Source organism: Macadamia integrifolia, chromosome 4 (genome assembly GCF_013358625.1).
Source record: "Macadamia integrifolia cultivar HAES 741 chromosome 4, SCU_Mint_v3, whole genome shotgun sequence".
Taxonomy (NCBI): Eukaryota; Viridiplantae; Streptophyta; class Magnoliopsida; order Proteales; family Proteaceae; genus Macadamia; species Macadamia integrifolia.
In genome coordinates, this window is record NC_056560.1 from 3,074,304 (window position 1) to 3,091,106 (window position 16,803).

Here is a 16,803-nt window from a genome sequence, read left to right on the forward strand (position 1 = left end):
GTCGCCACCCTAAGGCAACAGTAACAAAAGTATCAAAAGAAAACTGGTGGTTTAAGACCAGCAACTCTTCATTAGTTAATTTTCCTATAAACATTCTTTACATCTATACAAAACTCTCTTCAAACTACAATATATCACTCTTTCTGGGGTTCCCTAGATTTCCAAAATTGAATCAGGCTGTTGCCCGACATGAAGGATAAAAGAGAATGGAAACAAATTAAAGAATAGCCTTACCCGCCAATGCTTTACATGAAAGATTGAGGCCCTGTACAGTTTGACGGGGTATTGGCAACACAAAAAACTCAGCTAGATGACACTGGTCAATCTTCGAGGCGTTGAATCTCACCCATCATGATTCGATTGCTAGAGACCTTGAAACCAAGGAGAGCAGGATCAATTTGCTTCCCTTTCTTCCCTTTCTTTTTACCACTCCGGCTCCCTTGTGTGCCGTCAGATGTCTCTGAGGCTCCAGCCATGGTATCAGACTCTGGCAACATGGGCTTCTTAGCAGTGCTTTTAAGCATGTCTATAAATGAGGTCTCTGACGAATCTGCATCACTGCAAGATGATGTCCGCCGAAAACGCACATCTTTCTTACCAGATGCAGGATTTTCAGAAACCTGGCTTGCTAGATTCCCTCCAGAATCCCGTCTCCCCTCTGAGACAGATACAAATAGTGGAAAATTACAAACAGAAGCATTAAAAAGGACCAATTGAAAATAGAAACTAACAAGATAAAAAAGGAAGAGCTACAATAAGGAACTTAGGCCCCCACCATGGCTCCATCTGGTTACAAGTAAGGCCCCTGTTTGTTTTGTTTTAAAATATTTCTTCCAAATGAAATTTTACATGAATTTACTCCATGTAATGTTTCTCTTTTTTCATAATGTCATTTTTTCCATTTTATGTCAAAACAAATAGCAGAAAATCCTATTTTAAAGGAAAACTTACTTTGCTGCCTCTTTTATGTGGAAACAATTGGAGCCTAGAAGGCGCGTAAGGTAGATGAAACTATTTGTTAAAAAAAATTTATGATCATGATCGTGTAACTAAAATTTTTATCAAATAAAGTAATCTTATAAAATAGATTCCTTAGCCATGTAATGTTTTCTTATTCAAATGAATTACAGAAGTAATTAGTTGAAAAGTGAAGCAACTTTTAATTATTATATGCCTACTAAATTTTTATGTAATTACATAATCCTTACTGGTAATGACTAGAAAAGTTCCTATTTTATTTCCCTTGACATCCAACCAGATGAGGCCGTTGTCAATTTTATTTAGCAACAGTTATACACCCAGTACCCCTTTGCTGAACAACCATTTGCACTGTTCCAAAAGAGAAACCAAAGTTAATTAGGGTGTCCATACCATCAGGAGCAGCAAAATTCATCACAATTTTCCCTTTCACGGATCCAGGAGAGGCAAGCTCAGACAGTGCATCATGAGATGACAAAACACGTGAGACAGGTGGACGTTTAGCCAATGAGTTATCCATCCCTCTACATAGCAAAGATGATACCCTGTCAAACAAAAAATGCATGTAAAAACAATGGCTGCCCAAAACTTCATTACCAACAATAAATTTAACAAGACACCATCTGATGTTACCAGGAACTGGATAGTTCTCCAAAATTTTCACTAATATAAATAAGTAAAGCTCCCATGACACGCTCAAGTCCCTACACGACACACATACGCCTTTCTAGATGCTAAGGTAACAGATTTCCCGCCTAGATCAAGCCACAAAGCTAAGCAGGATGCAGAAAGTTCCCACCATATAACATCCCCTTGGAAGCTTTAGTTAAAACTCCAAACAGAGGAACATTGAATGCAATCTTAATTATATCCTAATCTTCTTGTAATCTATTTTAATTATAGCCTAATCGTCTAACAGGGATAAAAGGGGATGGGGTTGATGCACCAAAATGTGCAAGATTATTAGATATTCTAACCGATTCATGTTATAGATTATTTTCCATGAGCAGTCTCTCGTCGTATATTGATGTGTATCAAAAAACAAAACAAATACTAATACTGCACTTATCTGGGGGAAAATTCTTAATTCTGCTCAACTATATATTAGCTAGACACAAGTACACTGTAACAGGAGAAAAGAACTCGGAACCAACAAAAAAAAACAGAGACAATTTCTTTGTGACTGAAAAAAAAGAGGCTCCAAGCATAAAGCTTTACCAAGCAAGTGTAAAATATGTGTCTCTATGACAAACTTCTAGTCGGTACATGTCGGATACTAATTTGCTCAATCTATCTTTCTATAATCTATTTTACCTAAAGCATGATGTCTTGTCGTATATGAGTGTGTTTTGATCACAACACATGAATACTAGACAACATATTAGCCGAAAAAACATAACCATGAACCAGGACAACTAAATGAGTGGGGAAAAGTTAAGACCTCAGACAATGAATGCATGACAAAAACAAATATAAGGCTTCAAGCATGACAAAACATAGACATTAATGTGAAACTCTATCAACAAGAACCAGGACAACTAAATACGTGGGAAAAAAATTAAGAATACAGACAATGTATGCATGACAGAACAAATATAAGGCTTCAAGCCTTCAAGCATGACAAAACATAGACATTAACGTGATACTCTATCACAATGGCAATAGTTCTTGCCTTGACCAAAAAATGCAGCTAACTTAAAAGTGATTCCTATAACCATGAACCAGGACAACTAAATGAGTGGGAAAAAATTAAGAATACAGACGACGTATGCATGACACAAAAAAAGAATACGGCTTCAAGTATGACAAAACATAGACATTAACGTGAAACTCAATTACAATGGATTCCCCTTGCCTTTGACCAAATAATGCAGCTAACTTAAAAGTGATTCCTACAACCATGAACCAGGACAACTAAATGAGTGGAAAAAACTTAAGAATACAGACACTGTATGCATGACAGAAACAAATATAAGGCTTCGAACATCACAAAACATAGACATTAACGTAAAACTCTATTACACTAGCAAGTCCTTGCCTTGACCAAATAATGCAGCTAACTTAAAAGTGATTCCTTTACCATTACACACAATTCATTAAGGTATTCAGGAAAGCAATGAAGCATGTCAATGAATCCATACCTGTCCTTAGCCATCTCTTCGCCGTATGTGCTGCCCACTCCCATCTCATAGTTGTAGTGCCCCACATTTCCACCTGAAGCATGTCATAAATCTAGTCACCCAACATGATCAAAATGCAGGTCCAATGAAGAAGAGAATGCTAAACAAACCTACCAGCACTACCAAGTAAAGTATGCCTGATAGGGGCATTAATTGGCACATCTGCACGATCTACAGAAGCCACTCCTGCTTGCTCATCCATGTTTTCTTGAATCTCCGAGACTGACTTGGTGGTTGCCACCTTACTTTTGGACAACCGCTTTTTCCCCTTCTTCCCATCCTTAGTTTCTGATAAGTCCCTATCTACAGATAACTTACCACTAATGTTAGAATCTGCATAAAAGGGTTGAGAACTCTCATTCATGCCACGAAAAAGCTGCTCTTCGTCAATCAGGGCTCCAGAATTAGACCTGACAGATAATCTTTCACTGCTTTCTAGATTACTAGACTGCTCATCCATGCTCACATTTAACAACCGATCCTGTGAAGCGTTGCCTGATTTAGACCCACGAGACCCCTCCACAAAAGAATTGTTCAGACCAGGCTGTAGATCAGGCTGTGAATCTGTGAGGAAATTGATCCGATTATCCAAATAACCTGAGCTAGAAAAGAGCCAAGAGGGTTCTCTTATTTCAAGTGATGTGGGACCACCATCACCCATTTCTAATGACTGGGAAGGATGAATTCCCAGTTTCTGATGCATATCCAACAGCAATCGTTGTGGATTGTTTTCACTTATTTCAGCTGATGCCCATGAACCTGGGTCCTCAGAAGATGCATTAAATTCTAACTCCCTTTTCTGATGCTCTGCTTCAAGATGCAGTTGCTGAATCCTGGATTCTATCCAGCTATTTGCTGCCTGCCCATTGCTCTCAGACCAGCGGCTCTCTATTGCATCTGAATGTGAAGCATGAAACTGGTTTGTGACTTGTGGGTGATGAGAGTGAACACCAGAAGAAAATGAACCCACTTGACCGCTTGCGTGCATATGACTGAGTCGCTCTTGTAAGTCTAGACCTTGAGCACGAGACAGAGCATTAATAACATCCAGGTTCACTCCATGAGACCCAGGAGGCAAAGACATTGACCTCTGCAGTGGGTCGGGCTCATAAAAGCCTCGCTGCATCCTATCCTGTACTGCAAGATTCCGCTCAAGATGGCTTAGTTGATCCTCAAAGGAGGAAGGCCTCTGCTGTCGCTGGTAGAAGTCCAATGGACCAAAACCTGCAGTCTGAGCCTGGTGAGTACTTGGGGTGCTTCTAACAAACTGGCCAGTTTCATCCACGGACCAGACCCCACCACCAATGCGTCTCTCTTCTTCCATCCCTGTCTGCTGCCTTGATGCCATAGAAAGGTGTCTTGCCTGCAGCTGCTCTTGCTGAAGAAGAAGTTGTTGTTCCAAAGAGAGCATTTGCCCATGCTTCGCACGCGATAGAATCTCAAATAGATCATTGTGATGTTCTCTCTGTTGGCTCTGACCAAATTTTGCTTGGATGAGCTGCTCCAGAGATGGATCAGGATGCCTGGGAAGAGGCTGGGAATGTTGTTGCAGTTCATGTAAGAGGTGCTGCCTGAACAAAGCCTGATCAAGCATGTTGTTACCTCTTGCAGGATCCACACGTGATTGAGCAAAGCCAGGATCATGCATTTGATGATGCAGCAATTGTTCAAGAAGCAACTGTCGAACTTGAGATTGTTGCTGCTGTTGCTGCTGTAATTGCATTTGTTGGTGATGAAGCTGTTGTTGCTGTTGCAACTGCTGCTGCTGTTGCTGCTGGAGCTGAAACTGTCGCTGCTGTTGAAGTTGAAGCTTTAAATGATGCTCCAAATCAGGCATTGCTGACTGTTGGTGGCGAACAGGATTCCTGCTCTGAGATAGACCAGAACCTGGAACCTGCTCAAAAACCGATCCATTCAAGTGTAAAGCAGGATGAGACGCAAGATTTTGTGGCTGTAGTGCTTGCTTTTGCAACTGTTGTGACATCAAGTGCTCAGATAGATCAAAGCGATTGGATTCTTGTTCCAGGTGTGATAGGTGGAGATCTAGGGCATCCTTATGTAAATTGCCGTTTGAAACTGTATTTCTTCTATAGCCATCAGACCATGTATCCCCAACAAGAGAGGAATCAACCACTGCACCATATGAGCTCTGCTTATTACTGGCGGAAGGTGCATCTCTTCCAACAAGAGGATTCATAAGGTGGTTCTGATCACCTACTCCAGAAGACATGTTAGATGACTGCATACGCCTCAGATGAGGACCATCAAGTTCAGACCATAACAAGCCAAAAGGATGCAACTTGCTGTCCTGGTGATTTGGCATTGTGTTTTCAACCAAGTCATTTGAAAGAAAAGGATGGCTGGCAGCATTCGGCAACATATCACAAATGTTAGCAGAAGGCTTTGCAATAGGATTTCCACTACTGCTTCCAGGCCTTCCAGGAAACACAACTTCTGCAGAATACAAGAATGAAAAATTATCCTCTTGAAATGGTGATTATATAATGGGCACGGAAAAAAATATAGCAATAATACTAACCCTCATCTTGTGCAACAAAATCACAAAAGCTTTGACCCTCAGAATAACGAGGTTCCATAGTATTATCATGTTTAGATATTATCGAGTGCATATGGTGACCTGTAAGACCTTCAAATTCAGAAGACATCCAGTTCCGGTCATCTATGCCAACTGAACCCCCAAAAACAGGGGCAGAGACAGGAGCAGGAGCAGGAGCAGGAGCAGGTGGAGGTGCAGGTGCAGGTGCAGGTGCAGGTGCAGGAGCAGAGCTCACACTGCCTCTAGTAGCATCAGAAGGTTCAAGCTGAATAGCCATATTGGTACTAGAAAAGGGCTCAACTTTGGTCTTCAATCGTGGCATGACTTCCCCAAGTTCTTGAAAAGGCGTCCCTTCTGGAGCATCTGACAGACAGACTGGTAAATCTGTCCCAAAAAAGCCCTGCTCAAACCATGAAATGATATCAACTCCTAGAAATGGTCCTTGGATCTCTCCTTGAGGATCACGGTAGTACAAACTCAGTTCTTCGGGAGGGGTATCACTTTCTAAAAGTTTTCCTTCATCATTGCTCTTTAAGTACTGTTCATGACTACTAGAAGCCGGCTGGACATAAGACAGATCAAACAGGGAACTTGAATCATCAGGAAGCTTGCTACTAATATCAAAACTAGTAGCAGACATAATGCCTCCTAAACCATGGTGCTTGGCGAAAGCTGAATTTTCTGATTGGCGATTTTCACCACTTTTAGCATCATGGTGAGCATCACCAAAAGCTCCAGCATTGGAAACATCATTGTTCCTTGGAACTGCCACACTCAAGCCATCAGATTGTGCCCCACCATTCACCACCAAAACATTAGTTTCACTTTTCTCAATACAAGAATCTTTTTCTGCAGTAAAGTACATAAAAACCACTTTCAGAGAAGAATGAACAGCATAAGCCAGCCAGCTCTATGTCAAACTACACTGGAATATCTCAAGTGATCAAAAGATGCAAGGTATTTCTCCTCACCATCAAAAACAGCATTTTGGGAAGCATTTCCTTGACAAGCATCATTGATTGCAGTACTTGCAAAGCATTCATTGGACTCATCAGTGCTAACAGAAAGGATCATTTCTTGCTTGCTTTCAGACGATGTAAGAAGTCCAACACCTGAAAGAAAAGGGAGGGGGGAGAAGCATTCCGAAGATTTAGTGCCACAGATCACTCCCTTTTTCTTTTTTCTGGATAAGCTTAATAAAGGAAGTAAACACTAATACATATTGGTCAGAAAAACTGAACAACTAATCAACCAACTAAAGAATTTTGAAAATTTTAATTACCTGTCGAATTTTCATTTGATCTCCCCATCTTGTCTCGAGATGAATTATATACAACTCCACTGCTAGTGATTTTTCCTTTCCAAATATCACTAAGGACAGCCTGATCACATCATATGATTCAATTAAATGACAGGAAGAATCAAATCAATTACGGAGAATAACAATGCTATTAAAAAAAGTTCCAAAAATGAACTCAGCGCTGGGAAACTCATCAGATTTATACCTGTTCTTCACCATCAGGTGTAACAAAGGCCAAAGGCTCAACAGGTCTTTCCTGAGTTACTGTGGGAACTTCATGCAACCCATCAGGTCGTGCATCAAAATATGAAACAAGCTTTTTCTTACGGTAAATGTCAAGAAGTTTTCCCCTTGGGTAACAAAACATATCCACAGCAAGGCCAGATCTCCAATGTATATTTTCATTCTTATCTAGAGGAGCACCAATAGGACCTGTAGAGGGAGGCCTACTAAGTGACAGGCTTCCTACGATGTTTGATCTCCCTCGTCCTGGAGCAAATCCCACACTGGAACCCTCCATCCGTCCTCTCTCTTGCCCAAATCCGGGTGCAGCACGATACACAGTTGATCCACCTGAATGAATTTCTAGCCGGTGTCGTGGCCTCCATTTATCACGAGAATCAGTTTCACGCTCAGGAGCAGCACGAATGCTGCCAACAAAAGATTGCTTGTCACCCTGAACATCTTCCTTGTCAACTTCCATCCTCTTCTCAGCTCGAGATTCTTTCTCTTTGTCCTCCGGACCCCATCTTGAGGACCATTTGCTGTCTCGTCGTGTTTCATGCCCAGAACTACGATTATTTACATCATTCCACCGATCAGAGGAAGGCAAATTTCTACCCTCAGCAGCACTGTCAACACGACGATCTTCTTTTCTGCGGTCTCTTCTACCTAGTAAGCCAGTTTCTCTCTCCTCCTCACGCCAACGGCGACTGCTTTCAATATCAGTTGCAGCCCTCCTCCAATCTTTTTTGTCCTGAGATCCATCTAAACGCCAACCCTCTTTCTGAATAGGATCTGCGGAGCTTCCATGAGGCAAAGAATTTTGTACCCGTACATCCTATCAGACACAAGTGAATAACAATTACAATTTCACATAACAAACTGACTTAACCAATGATGTCTACAAAGACGTAACAAATCAAAATCACATTACTTTACTCGTGTCATTAAAACTCAACCAAGTCCAAAAATGGGAAGAGGGGCTTCAAATTGAATCATAATATTAGATTCACTCTACACTTATCTAAGAAAATACAATATTCCTTCTTGGAAGAAAAAGGAAAGTTGGTGGGGGTGGGGGTGGGGGTGGGGGTGGGGGGGGGAGGGAAGAAACAGCAGTTGTCCTTCTAATTTCAAGTATATTCATTAACTAACAAAAATAAGAATATATTCATCCAAATAACCAAATTGTAAAGAGACTCATAGCATTTATAATTGGAAGGGTGCCTAAACAACCAGGCACTAGCCTAGGCGCCCTAAGCATGCAGTAAATGTATTACAGCAATAATAATTTTTATTTATATAATTATGCTTCTTACAAGATAGAAATCAAATCAACACGATATGATATAATTATGACATAAATAAACAAATCATAGAATATAATATAAGCATATTCTTCAAAAAACAGAGCAATAGAAAAATCAATGTAAAATTGTGAAGCGTCAAAAACCGATATAATGTAAGGCGAGTTGTACAAGGCCACAAGGTGATGCCTAAGCGTCTGAGTCATTGCCTTTCATACATCCAACAAGACGTGCTGTCACCTCAGACCCAAGAAGGCACTTAGACACCTAGGAGACACCTTGACAACTACGATTAGAAGCATCCATTGCTCACCACAAGCTTACATGCCACAACATCACTGAAACCTACATAAAAGAGCAGCTTACCATTTCCCTTTACCAATTCTTAATAGTTTTCACATATTCACACAAAGGAATACCCAAGTGACCAAAAAAATAAACATAAAGTCAAAGCATTTGGTCCTTAGTAGTTTTAGTTGGAGGCTCCCAACTTTCAAATGCTCAATAGTTGATAAGCAATAACAAGATTACATCTGCAAACTGAAACAAGCCACCGTCTCCCAAAATAAATATAAAGAGATTTGGCTACATCTTAATGTCTCTATTACTGGATACATCTTAATGTCTAGCTTTGGCTACATCTTAATGACTCTATTACTGGCTACATCTTAAGTTATGCACCTTAACTCCATCTCTTGTATCGGCTAATCGATGAGTGCGGATATGAGAATTAGGGTTAGCTGCCTCCAAAACACTTTCTTAACCACGGACAAACAAAATGATTGTTCTATAGACCCAGGGAGAGAGTGAAAAAAGAAGATGTCCGTATAGTAAGAATGCTGCTTCAATCCACAGGACACCTTTCTAGGATATGAACCTGCAAACTGCAATGCTAATGCTTGCTGTCAAAAAGTGAACAGTCTAAAGTACAATATAGTTTAACAGATGAGCCTTGTAAGAAAAAATAAAGGATCAGATGGTTCGAATCATCTGGAAGTTTAGAAATTTTTGACACGTGCAATCTATAGAGATTGACCCATTCAGTAAGGCACATATAACAAAAACAACTTTTCACTAATTATGTACTTTACAGTAGCTATAGTTAGTGTGGTTTGATCTGCTCAATTCTTTTTTCTGAAATTAAGAACTATAAGAAATAAGGTATCTACGTCAGAGAAAAGTCGAGTCTTTTACCCCCGATGCACTAGAAATCCCTGATTTAGTCTCACTCGGTTTAGCATAGAGCCACTGGGGAGACAAAGGTATGCTGCTCTCTGATGCTGCTAGATCTGCAGCATAAACCAATAAACAGCCAAATTGTTTAGTAAGAATTCCCAAGAGCTACAGGAAGACAAAGATAACTCCCATATGGACAACAGATATGACTCGAATAAGCAGACATCAAATTTAATAATTTAATAATAATAATAAATTTTAAAAAAAAAATCATGAGAACAGAAGTTGAGTGACAGCAGGAAAGGGAGCTTCTTTATAACGAATTGAGAGAAAAGAAAAAGAAGAGACTTATTACCTTTCGACTCATCAAGAAATCCCACAAGTGTCTTTTCCTCATCATTCCCTCCTGAGACTTGCTCTAACATGGAGTGGAACAAATGATAACAGTTAGTATATCCACCCACAGTTTTACTAGGTCGTTTATTTCACAGGACAGAATACAGGAACAATCAAAAGAAAGTTTGCACCAAAGCAAAGAATTGCACATCACCAAAGTTCTGAATCAGAAATAGCTGAGAATAAACTCCTTGAAATTATACGATTACGTTCTAAAACGAAACTGGGAAGGAATAAATCCAAAACGAGCAAAAAATGCTGGCAAAGCTAAAACCCTAAAACCTTTGGGAACACATGTTTAAGACAATAACTAAGGATAACCAAAAGATACCGCAAGACAGAAATAATGGCATCGAACAACAATAACTCAACAGATAAGTGTTTCCTCTTGTAAACGTATTAGAAATTTCCAAGTTACACAGCCATCAAAGTAAACAATATTCTACAACATCTGTTTTCATAAATTTTTTCCCAGATAATATGATACTAAAGTTTACAGGACAAATTCTACACTCTACACTGCTAGACGTGAATCGATTCAACTAGAAGAAAGTTTCTGAAAAGCAGAAAGAACAGTAAATTATATTACACAGAGAGCACAACACCGGATCTGATACATCACCAAAAATAAAAGGAAGGAAACAGGAACCCAAGCAGGATACTACAATATCCAACCATAGCATCCAATGACGAAAATGTACAGATTTTGACCATCTGAATACTGAAAGTCTGAGCTATAGCCGCGGTGACGACTTTGCGATCTGCAGTAACACTAGAAACTAAAAACGGAATACCTAAATCACAGAGTTTTGAATCCCTGCCTTCAAACCAAAATTTAACAGAGAAAACAAATCAAACCTATCACTTGAAGACCTAATATCCTCAGTAAAACCCTACGCGACGATTTAAAAAAAAAAAAAAAAAAGAAGAAGAAGAAAGGAGCGACAAAATCAGATGGCAAAAAACACAAAGAATGCAAAAACGGCATACAATGCAGAGAACCCTCATAAAAAAACAAAAGGCACAGATTCCCAATAGTTCGCATCGTTCAAAACCATCGCTGGACAGTAAAATCACAGCAAACCAAAACATTATCAGATCAACGAATCATACATCAACAACGGAATGCAAAACGTAAGTATTCAAAAACCCAAAGTACCTTTAGTGTTCCACGGATCATCTTCCGTTTTCAAGGAGAGAAGATCCTCAGGTAGATCAACCTTGCCTTCGGCCATCGCTACAGAGAAACGTCAGAAATCCAAGAAAGTAGATCGAAAAGTGAGTAAGACTCTAATTAGGATTCCAAGGAAACACAGAGGGCCAACGAGCGCGATAGGAAACAGAAACCGACGGAATTAGAGACCTCGAAGAGAGTTTCACAGTATGCAGATTAAAGCTGAAGAGATCCAAAACGGAGATTTTCACGGTTTCAGGAATTACAGGGCTTCGAAGCTTTCATGGACAGAGATGAATTGCAGAGAGACTATTTGGTAAAGAGCGAGGAGAGACAGAGCGCAAGAGAAAGAATAAGAAATGGGTGAGGGTTTGGGTGGCCAGAACAACGAAACGAGGTACGATTTTAGGGAGCTTAGATAATAAGTATTTGATTAACAACATCGAAATTGTCATTAAATATTCAATCATTTAATCGTAATTTCCAGTATTCCTTCTGATGTTCTTTACTTGTTAAAATTATAATATTTTCCAAAAAATAAAAATAAAAAACAATTCAAATTAGGGGAAAAAAATCAAGCTTATTTTATTTTGTTATCATAATAGTATTTTTTGTAATATTTAATTTTGATCCAGAAATAATATTCAATATTTTTCCAAAAAAAAAAAACATTAGGGGGACCTAAAAGACATCATGTCATTGGCCCAATGGAATCCCAGGTAAAAGCATCAATAGGTGTAGGATTTTCGCTTCTCGTATAGTAGGGTGTTCATTTTATTTTCTATGTGCTTAGGCGTAGGGGCCAAATTGCATTTCAGTTTTTTTTTTTTCTTTCTTATAAATTAATGGGAAAAAGATCCCCGCTATGGTAGTCTGCATATTTTATTTCATGCCTACTCACATGCTATGTCATGAACTCTATCCATGTTAGATGTCCCTTTTATACAAACTCTTTCTCACAATGCCTATTGGCAAAAAAATGTAGATGTCGTAAGAAGCCTCTCCACTTAATTCATAATTAAAAAATAATAATAATAAATAAAACCCACAAGCAAGTTTGTTGTGTTTGTTAACTTTGTTAGGGAGTTAAGAAGAAATCATGTAGTGGTGGTTTCCATTTAATCGTGACAGATTTGATTATTGGACGTGTAAGAAATCATGTGGATTAGCCATATAAAAAAATTCAAGAAATTCTTTCATATGCAAGCATCGCCCTCCTGTGCATGTACGCACCCCTTTTGCGCTCTCAATGTTCTCAATATTTTCAAAGTATTGAACTTGGGTCTACCAATCCAATATTTTCAATTCATTTGAACTGTTACATGGTTGTTAAACTCAGAGATACTTCCTTTGTCACACCCCGTTCACCCTGAACCGGAGCGGTGACCGAGTTAACACCGGTTAACCCAAACCTGCCAGGATCATCAGATACTGTATTCCACCACAGCATACACACACTAACATCAATTCATCATATCAGCGGAAGACTAAGTTTTACCTGTAAATAATTCCCATATACTTGATACCCAAATGGTGATACAATAATTATATACATTTGGGCCCGTAGGCATGATATATACACAAAAAGAATGAAGTTCAAATATCAAATATATACAGGAAATCATCAAATCATCAGAGTACACACCTCGGCTCGGTATCAAGGCTGGAGCTCAGCTCGGCCTCAGAACCGCTGTCCCACAGCACAGCTCTCACACGCGCAGTCTACGCCGTGCTCAAACTCCTCTGGGTCCACCAGTCCTCTTCAGGAAACTCGACTGTGGGACCCACCCCATGCTCCTCAGATGCATGACCTGCAAAATCATCTAAAAAGGGGTGTACACGTGGAATGAGCTCACTAGCTCAGTAAGTAGAGAGGTGGACCACACACAACAGTCCACACATCACAACACATCATATGCACTACATGTCATGCAAATCATTTTAATCACATACACCTAATCAACATTACTAAGTCTTTGGTTTTAGTACTACTACAACCACAGTGCGCGTATACTCCGGGTACGAGCCGCGAACTCCCTCCCGCGATACGCCCATAGGGCTGTTGGAGAAGGCCCACCGTGAGTACTCGGAAAAATAAAGACAATGCCTCCACCGGCTCTCAACAGAAATGTAAATAAATTAAATGACAGTGCTGACTCCAGCAATTTAAAAGCAGTACGATTGGCCCTCTTGAAATACCACCGGGGTTGCCGGCTGTCCTACACGACTCGCCGGGCGTAATGCCTAACCGCCACAGTGTCCGACAACTGCGACCCCTGCTTCCCCCCAAATGGCAACCCAACACCTTAACCCCTGTTGGGAAGGGTCGTAGCACGGGATGGTGAGAATCCTAATACCGCATGCTCCTATATGTAGTACGACTGCATAGTGCCTCCGTGTCCCATACCACGGACCACCAATGCATTCGTTTCCAAGCCGACCACGGCATCTAGTCTATCAATGCATTATGCAACATGATGTCCACATTCAACATATAACATCTCATTCAATTTGCATTTGAAAAGTAAACATAGCATATATGCACATCAATGAGTGGAATGACTAATCTATATAGTATATTCATGATGACATGACTAGATTAGATATAGTTATATGAATGCCAAACAAATGCCTTGAAACAAGGCCAAACGTCCTCTCTCCACTTACTTGTAGCGTACAAGGAGTCCCGCTCGGTACGGGTGAGATCCGGAGCGAATCGGGTAAGCTTTGGTGAACCTAACAAAATTGAGCGGGTTTAGTACTTCACTATTTTATAATCAAAATTAATGAAATCCGATGTCAAAATCGTGTTTAGAACGTCGAAAGAAGGTCACACGTCCGATTTGGGCTCGATCGGACCTAAAAATCGCATTCTGGCCACTCAGGTGGGTCAGACAGGTGGGCTGTCTACCCACCGGTCCTACCCGCCGGTAGGACCTGCCGGTCCTACCCGCCGGTTTGGCCAGGGACCCCCCTGGCCTCTCAGGTGGGTGCTCTCAGGCGGGTAGGGACCCGCCGGTTTTGGCGGAAAAACCCCAGTTTCTTCTCAACTTCCTCCCTTCCTTGGGGACCCAAATAGGGCTTTTCTCAACCCATTCTTCATACCTTTAAAGTCCTATAGGATGGTTCTAGCTTAGATCTAAGTTAGATTCAAGTGAGGGGAACCATCTTACCTCCTTTGCTCAAGAATGACTTCGAACCTTCCAAATCACTTCTCAACTTCCTCCCTTCCTTGGGGACCCAAATAGGGCTTTTCTCAACCCATTCTTCATACCTTTAAAGTCCTATAGGATGGTTCTAGCTTAGATCTAAGTTAGATTCAAGTGAGGGGAACCATCTTACCTCCTTTGCTCAAGAATGACTTCGAACCTTCCAAATCACTTCCAACTCACAATGCTCCTTCTACCTTGTCAATATCTCTTCAAATCCTTCAAGATCAACACATAAATCATCTTTTAAACCATAGATTCATCATTTCAAAGGGTATTTACAAGATCTCAAGAAATCACACTCGAATCGAGGGTTTAAAGCTCGGGTATGGTGAACGTTCATAAAACCCAACTTTTCTTACCTCCAACTGTAGATCTCGAGTTGAAGATTACTCTCCCGGCACCGGAGTGGCAAGATCTAGCTTCGGCGCCACGGAGATCCTTCCTTTCTTCCTCTTCCTTCCTTCTTCCCTTTTCTTTTCTCTCTCCTCTTTACTTTTCTCACCAAACGTACGAGGGTAATAAATGGAAAGAAAAGAAATCATAAAGTCTTATATACTATTCCTAATTAAGTGCATAGTGACGGATGGGTCACACAGGTGGGTGGGTGTACCCACCTGACATACCCATCCGAGAGTCAAAACTTGGGATTTTGACCGGGCTCGGACCTCGGCTCAAACCCCACTCCAGGCATACATTGTAGCATACGTATATATCTTAAAATACAGATATAATACCTGTTTTATCCGTACATAGCCTTATGGTAGGTGCACGTACACGGTTTGGGCACTCCCGTCTCTTCTGGCACTGGCTCGGACTTGTCGGGCCAGCCGGTGTTTAAGGTCACCCGTGCCATCATAGCCCATAAGGAACCCCCTCTAACATCCTCTGGCTCGGTTCCTGCATGGTTAAACCGGTTCAACCGCGAAATCAGACCGGATTTAAGAAGCGGGATATTACATTACCCCCCCCTTCTGAAAAATTTCGTCCTCGAAATTGCGTACCTGGTTGATGAAAAAGATGAGGGTACTTGGCTCGCATTTCTTCTTCTACCTCCCAAGATGCTTCTTCAAGTGAATGATCAGCCCATCGCACCTTTACATAGGAAATGGAGCGGTTGCGAAGGGTTTTCACCTTCCGGTCCAAAATTTCAGCTGGCTGTTCTGTATAGGTCATATCAGCTTCTAGGTACCCTGGTTCCACGGGTAGTACATGAGATGGATCATGCACGTACTTCTTCAGTATGGATATATGGAATACATTGTGAACATTTCCAAGCGAAGGTGGCAGAGCAAGCATGTAGGCTACTGAGCCAACCCGGGACAAGATCTCAAATGGTCCCATGTATCTTGGGCTCAACTTCCCCTTTCTGTGAAACCTTTGCAAACCTTTAGTAGGTGAGATCTTGAGAAATACCTTTTCTCCTGGATGAAATTCAATCTCCTTCCTGCGGGTGTCTGCATAGCTCTTTTGACAGGACTGAGCTGCTTTAATCCGTTCCCTAATAACGTCGACCTTGTCACAAGTCATTTGGATCATCTCAGGTCCTAACATTCGACGTTCACCTACCTCATCCCAATACAAAGGAGTTCTGCACTTTCTGCCATATAACGCCTCATATGGAGCCATCCCAATTGTAGCTTGGTAACTATTATTATATGCAAACTCCATAAGAGGTATATATTCTTCCCAACTGCCACTCATCTCCATTGCACATGCCCTGAGCATGTCTTCTAATATCTGTATGGTTCGCTCCAACTGACCATCCGTCTGTGGGTGAAAAGTTGTACTCAAATTCAGTTGCGATCCCAAGGCACGCTGTAAGCTTTTCCAAAATCTAGAAGTGAACCTTGGGTCCCTATCTGAAACAATGCTCACTGGCACTCCATGTAAACGCACTATGTTGTCCATGTAAAGTTGTGCTAGTTTGGTCATGGAGAACTTGGTCTTGATAGGAATGAAGTAGGCAGTCTTGGTAAGCCGATCCACAATCACCCATATCGCATCCATTCCCTTAGGTGTACATGGTAGTCCGGTGACGAAGTCCATTGTAATCCTTTCCCACTTCCATTCTGGTACTGGGAGTGGCTGAAGGGTACCATAAGGTCGATGCCTCTCAGCTTTCACCTTCTGGCAGGTAAGACAAGTTGCTACATACAAAGCTATGGTGACTTTCATGCTTGGCCACCAATAACTCTGTTTGAGGTCTTTGTACATTTTGGTACTTCCTGGATGAAGTGAGTACTCGGAGCTATGTGCTTCTTTCACTATCTTATCTTGTATATCCAAATCATCGGGTACACA

General features: G+C 40.9%; 1 protein-coding gene across 2 annotated transcripts; it reads right to left on the reverse strand.

Moving 5' to 3' along the window:
- Window positions 1–34: 34 nt before the first annotated feature.
- On the reverse strand, window positions 35–11,695 carry LOC122076375. Of its 2 annotated transcripts, XM_042641678.1 has the most exons (12): window positions 11,276–11,695; window positions 10,076–10,138; window positions 9,739–9,833; window positions 7,221–8,075; window positions 6,998–7,097; window positions 6,687–6,827; window positions 5,698–6,564; window positions 4,919–5,612; window positions 3,273–4,873; window positions 3,120–3,192; window positions 1,372–1,523; window positions 35–658 (listed from the first exon to the last, which is right to left on the reverse strand). In XM_042641678.1, the coding sequence occupies exons 1-12, from the start codon at window positions 11,349–11,351 to the stop codon at window positions 321–323; spliced, it is 5,055 nt and encodes a 1,684-aa protein (XP_042497612.1). In that variant the 5' UTR covers window positions 11,352–11,695; the 3' UTR covers window positions 35–320. The 2 variants fall into 2 exon arrangements, with proteins under 2 accessions (XP_042497612.1, XP_042497611.1); XM_042641677.1 differs by having other exon boundaries at window positions 3,273–5,612.
- Window positions 11,696–16,803: the final 5,108 nt, after the last annotated feature.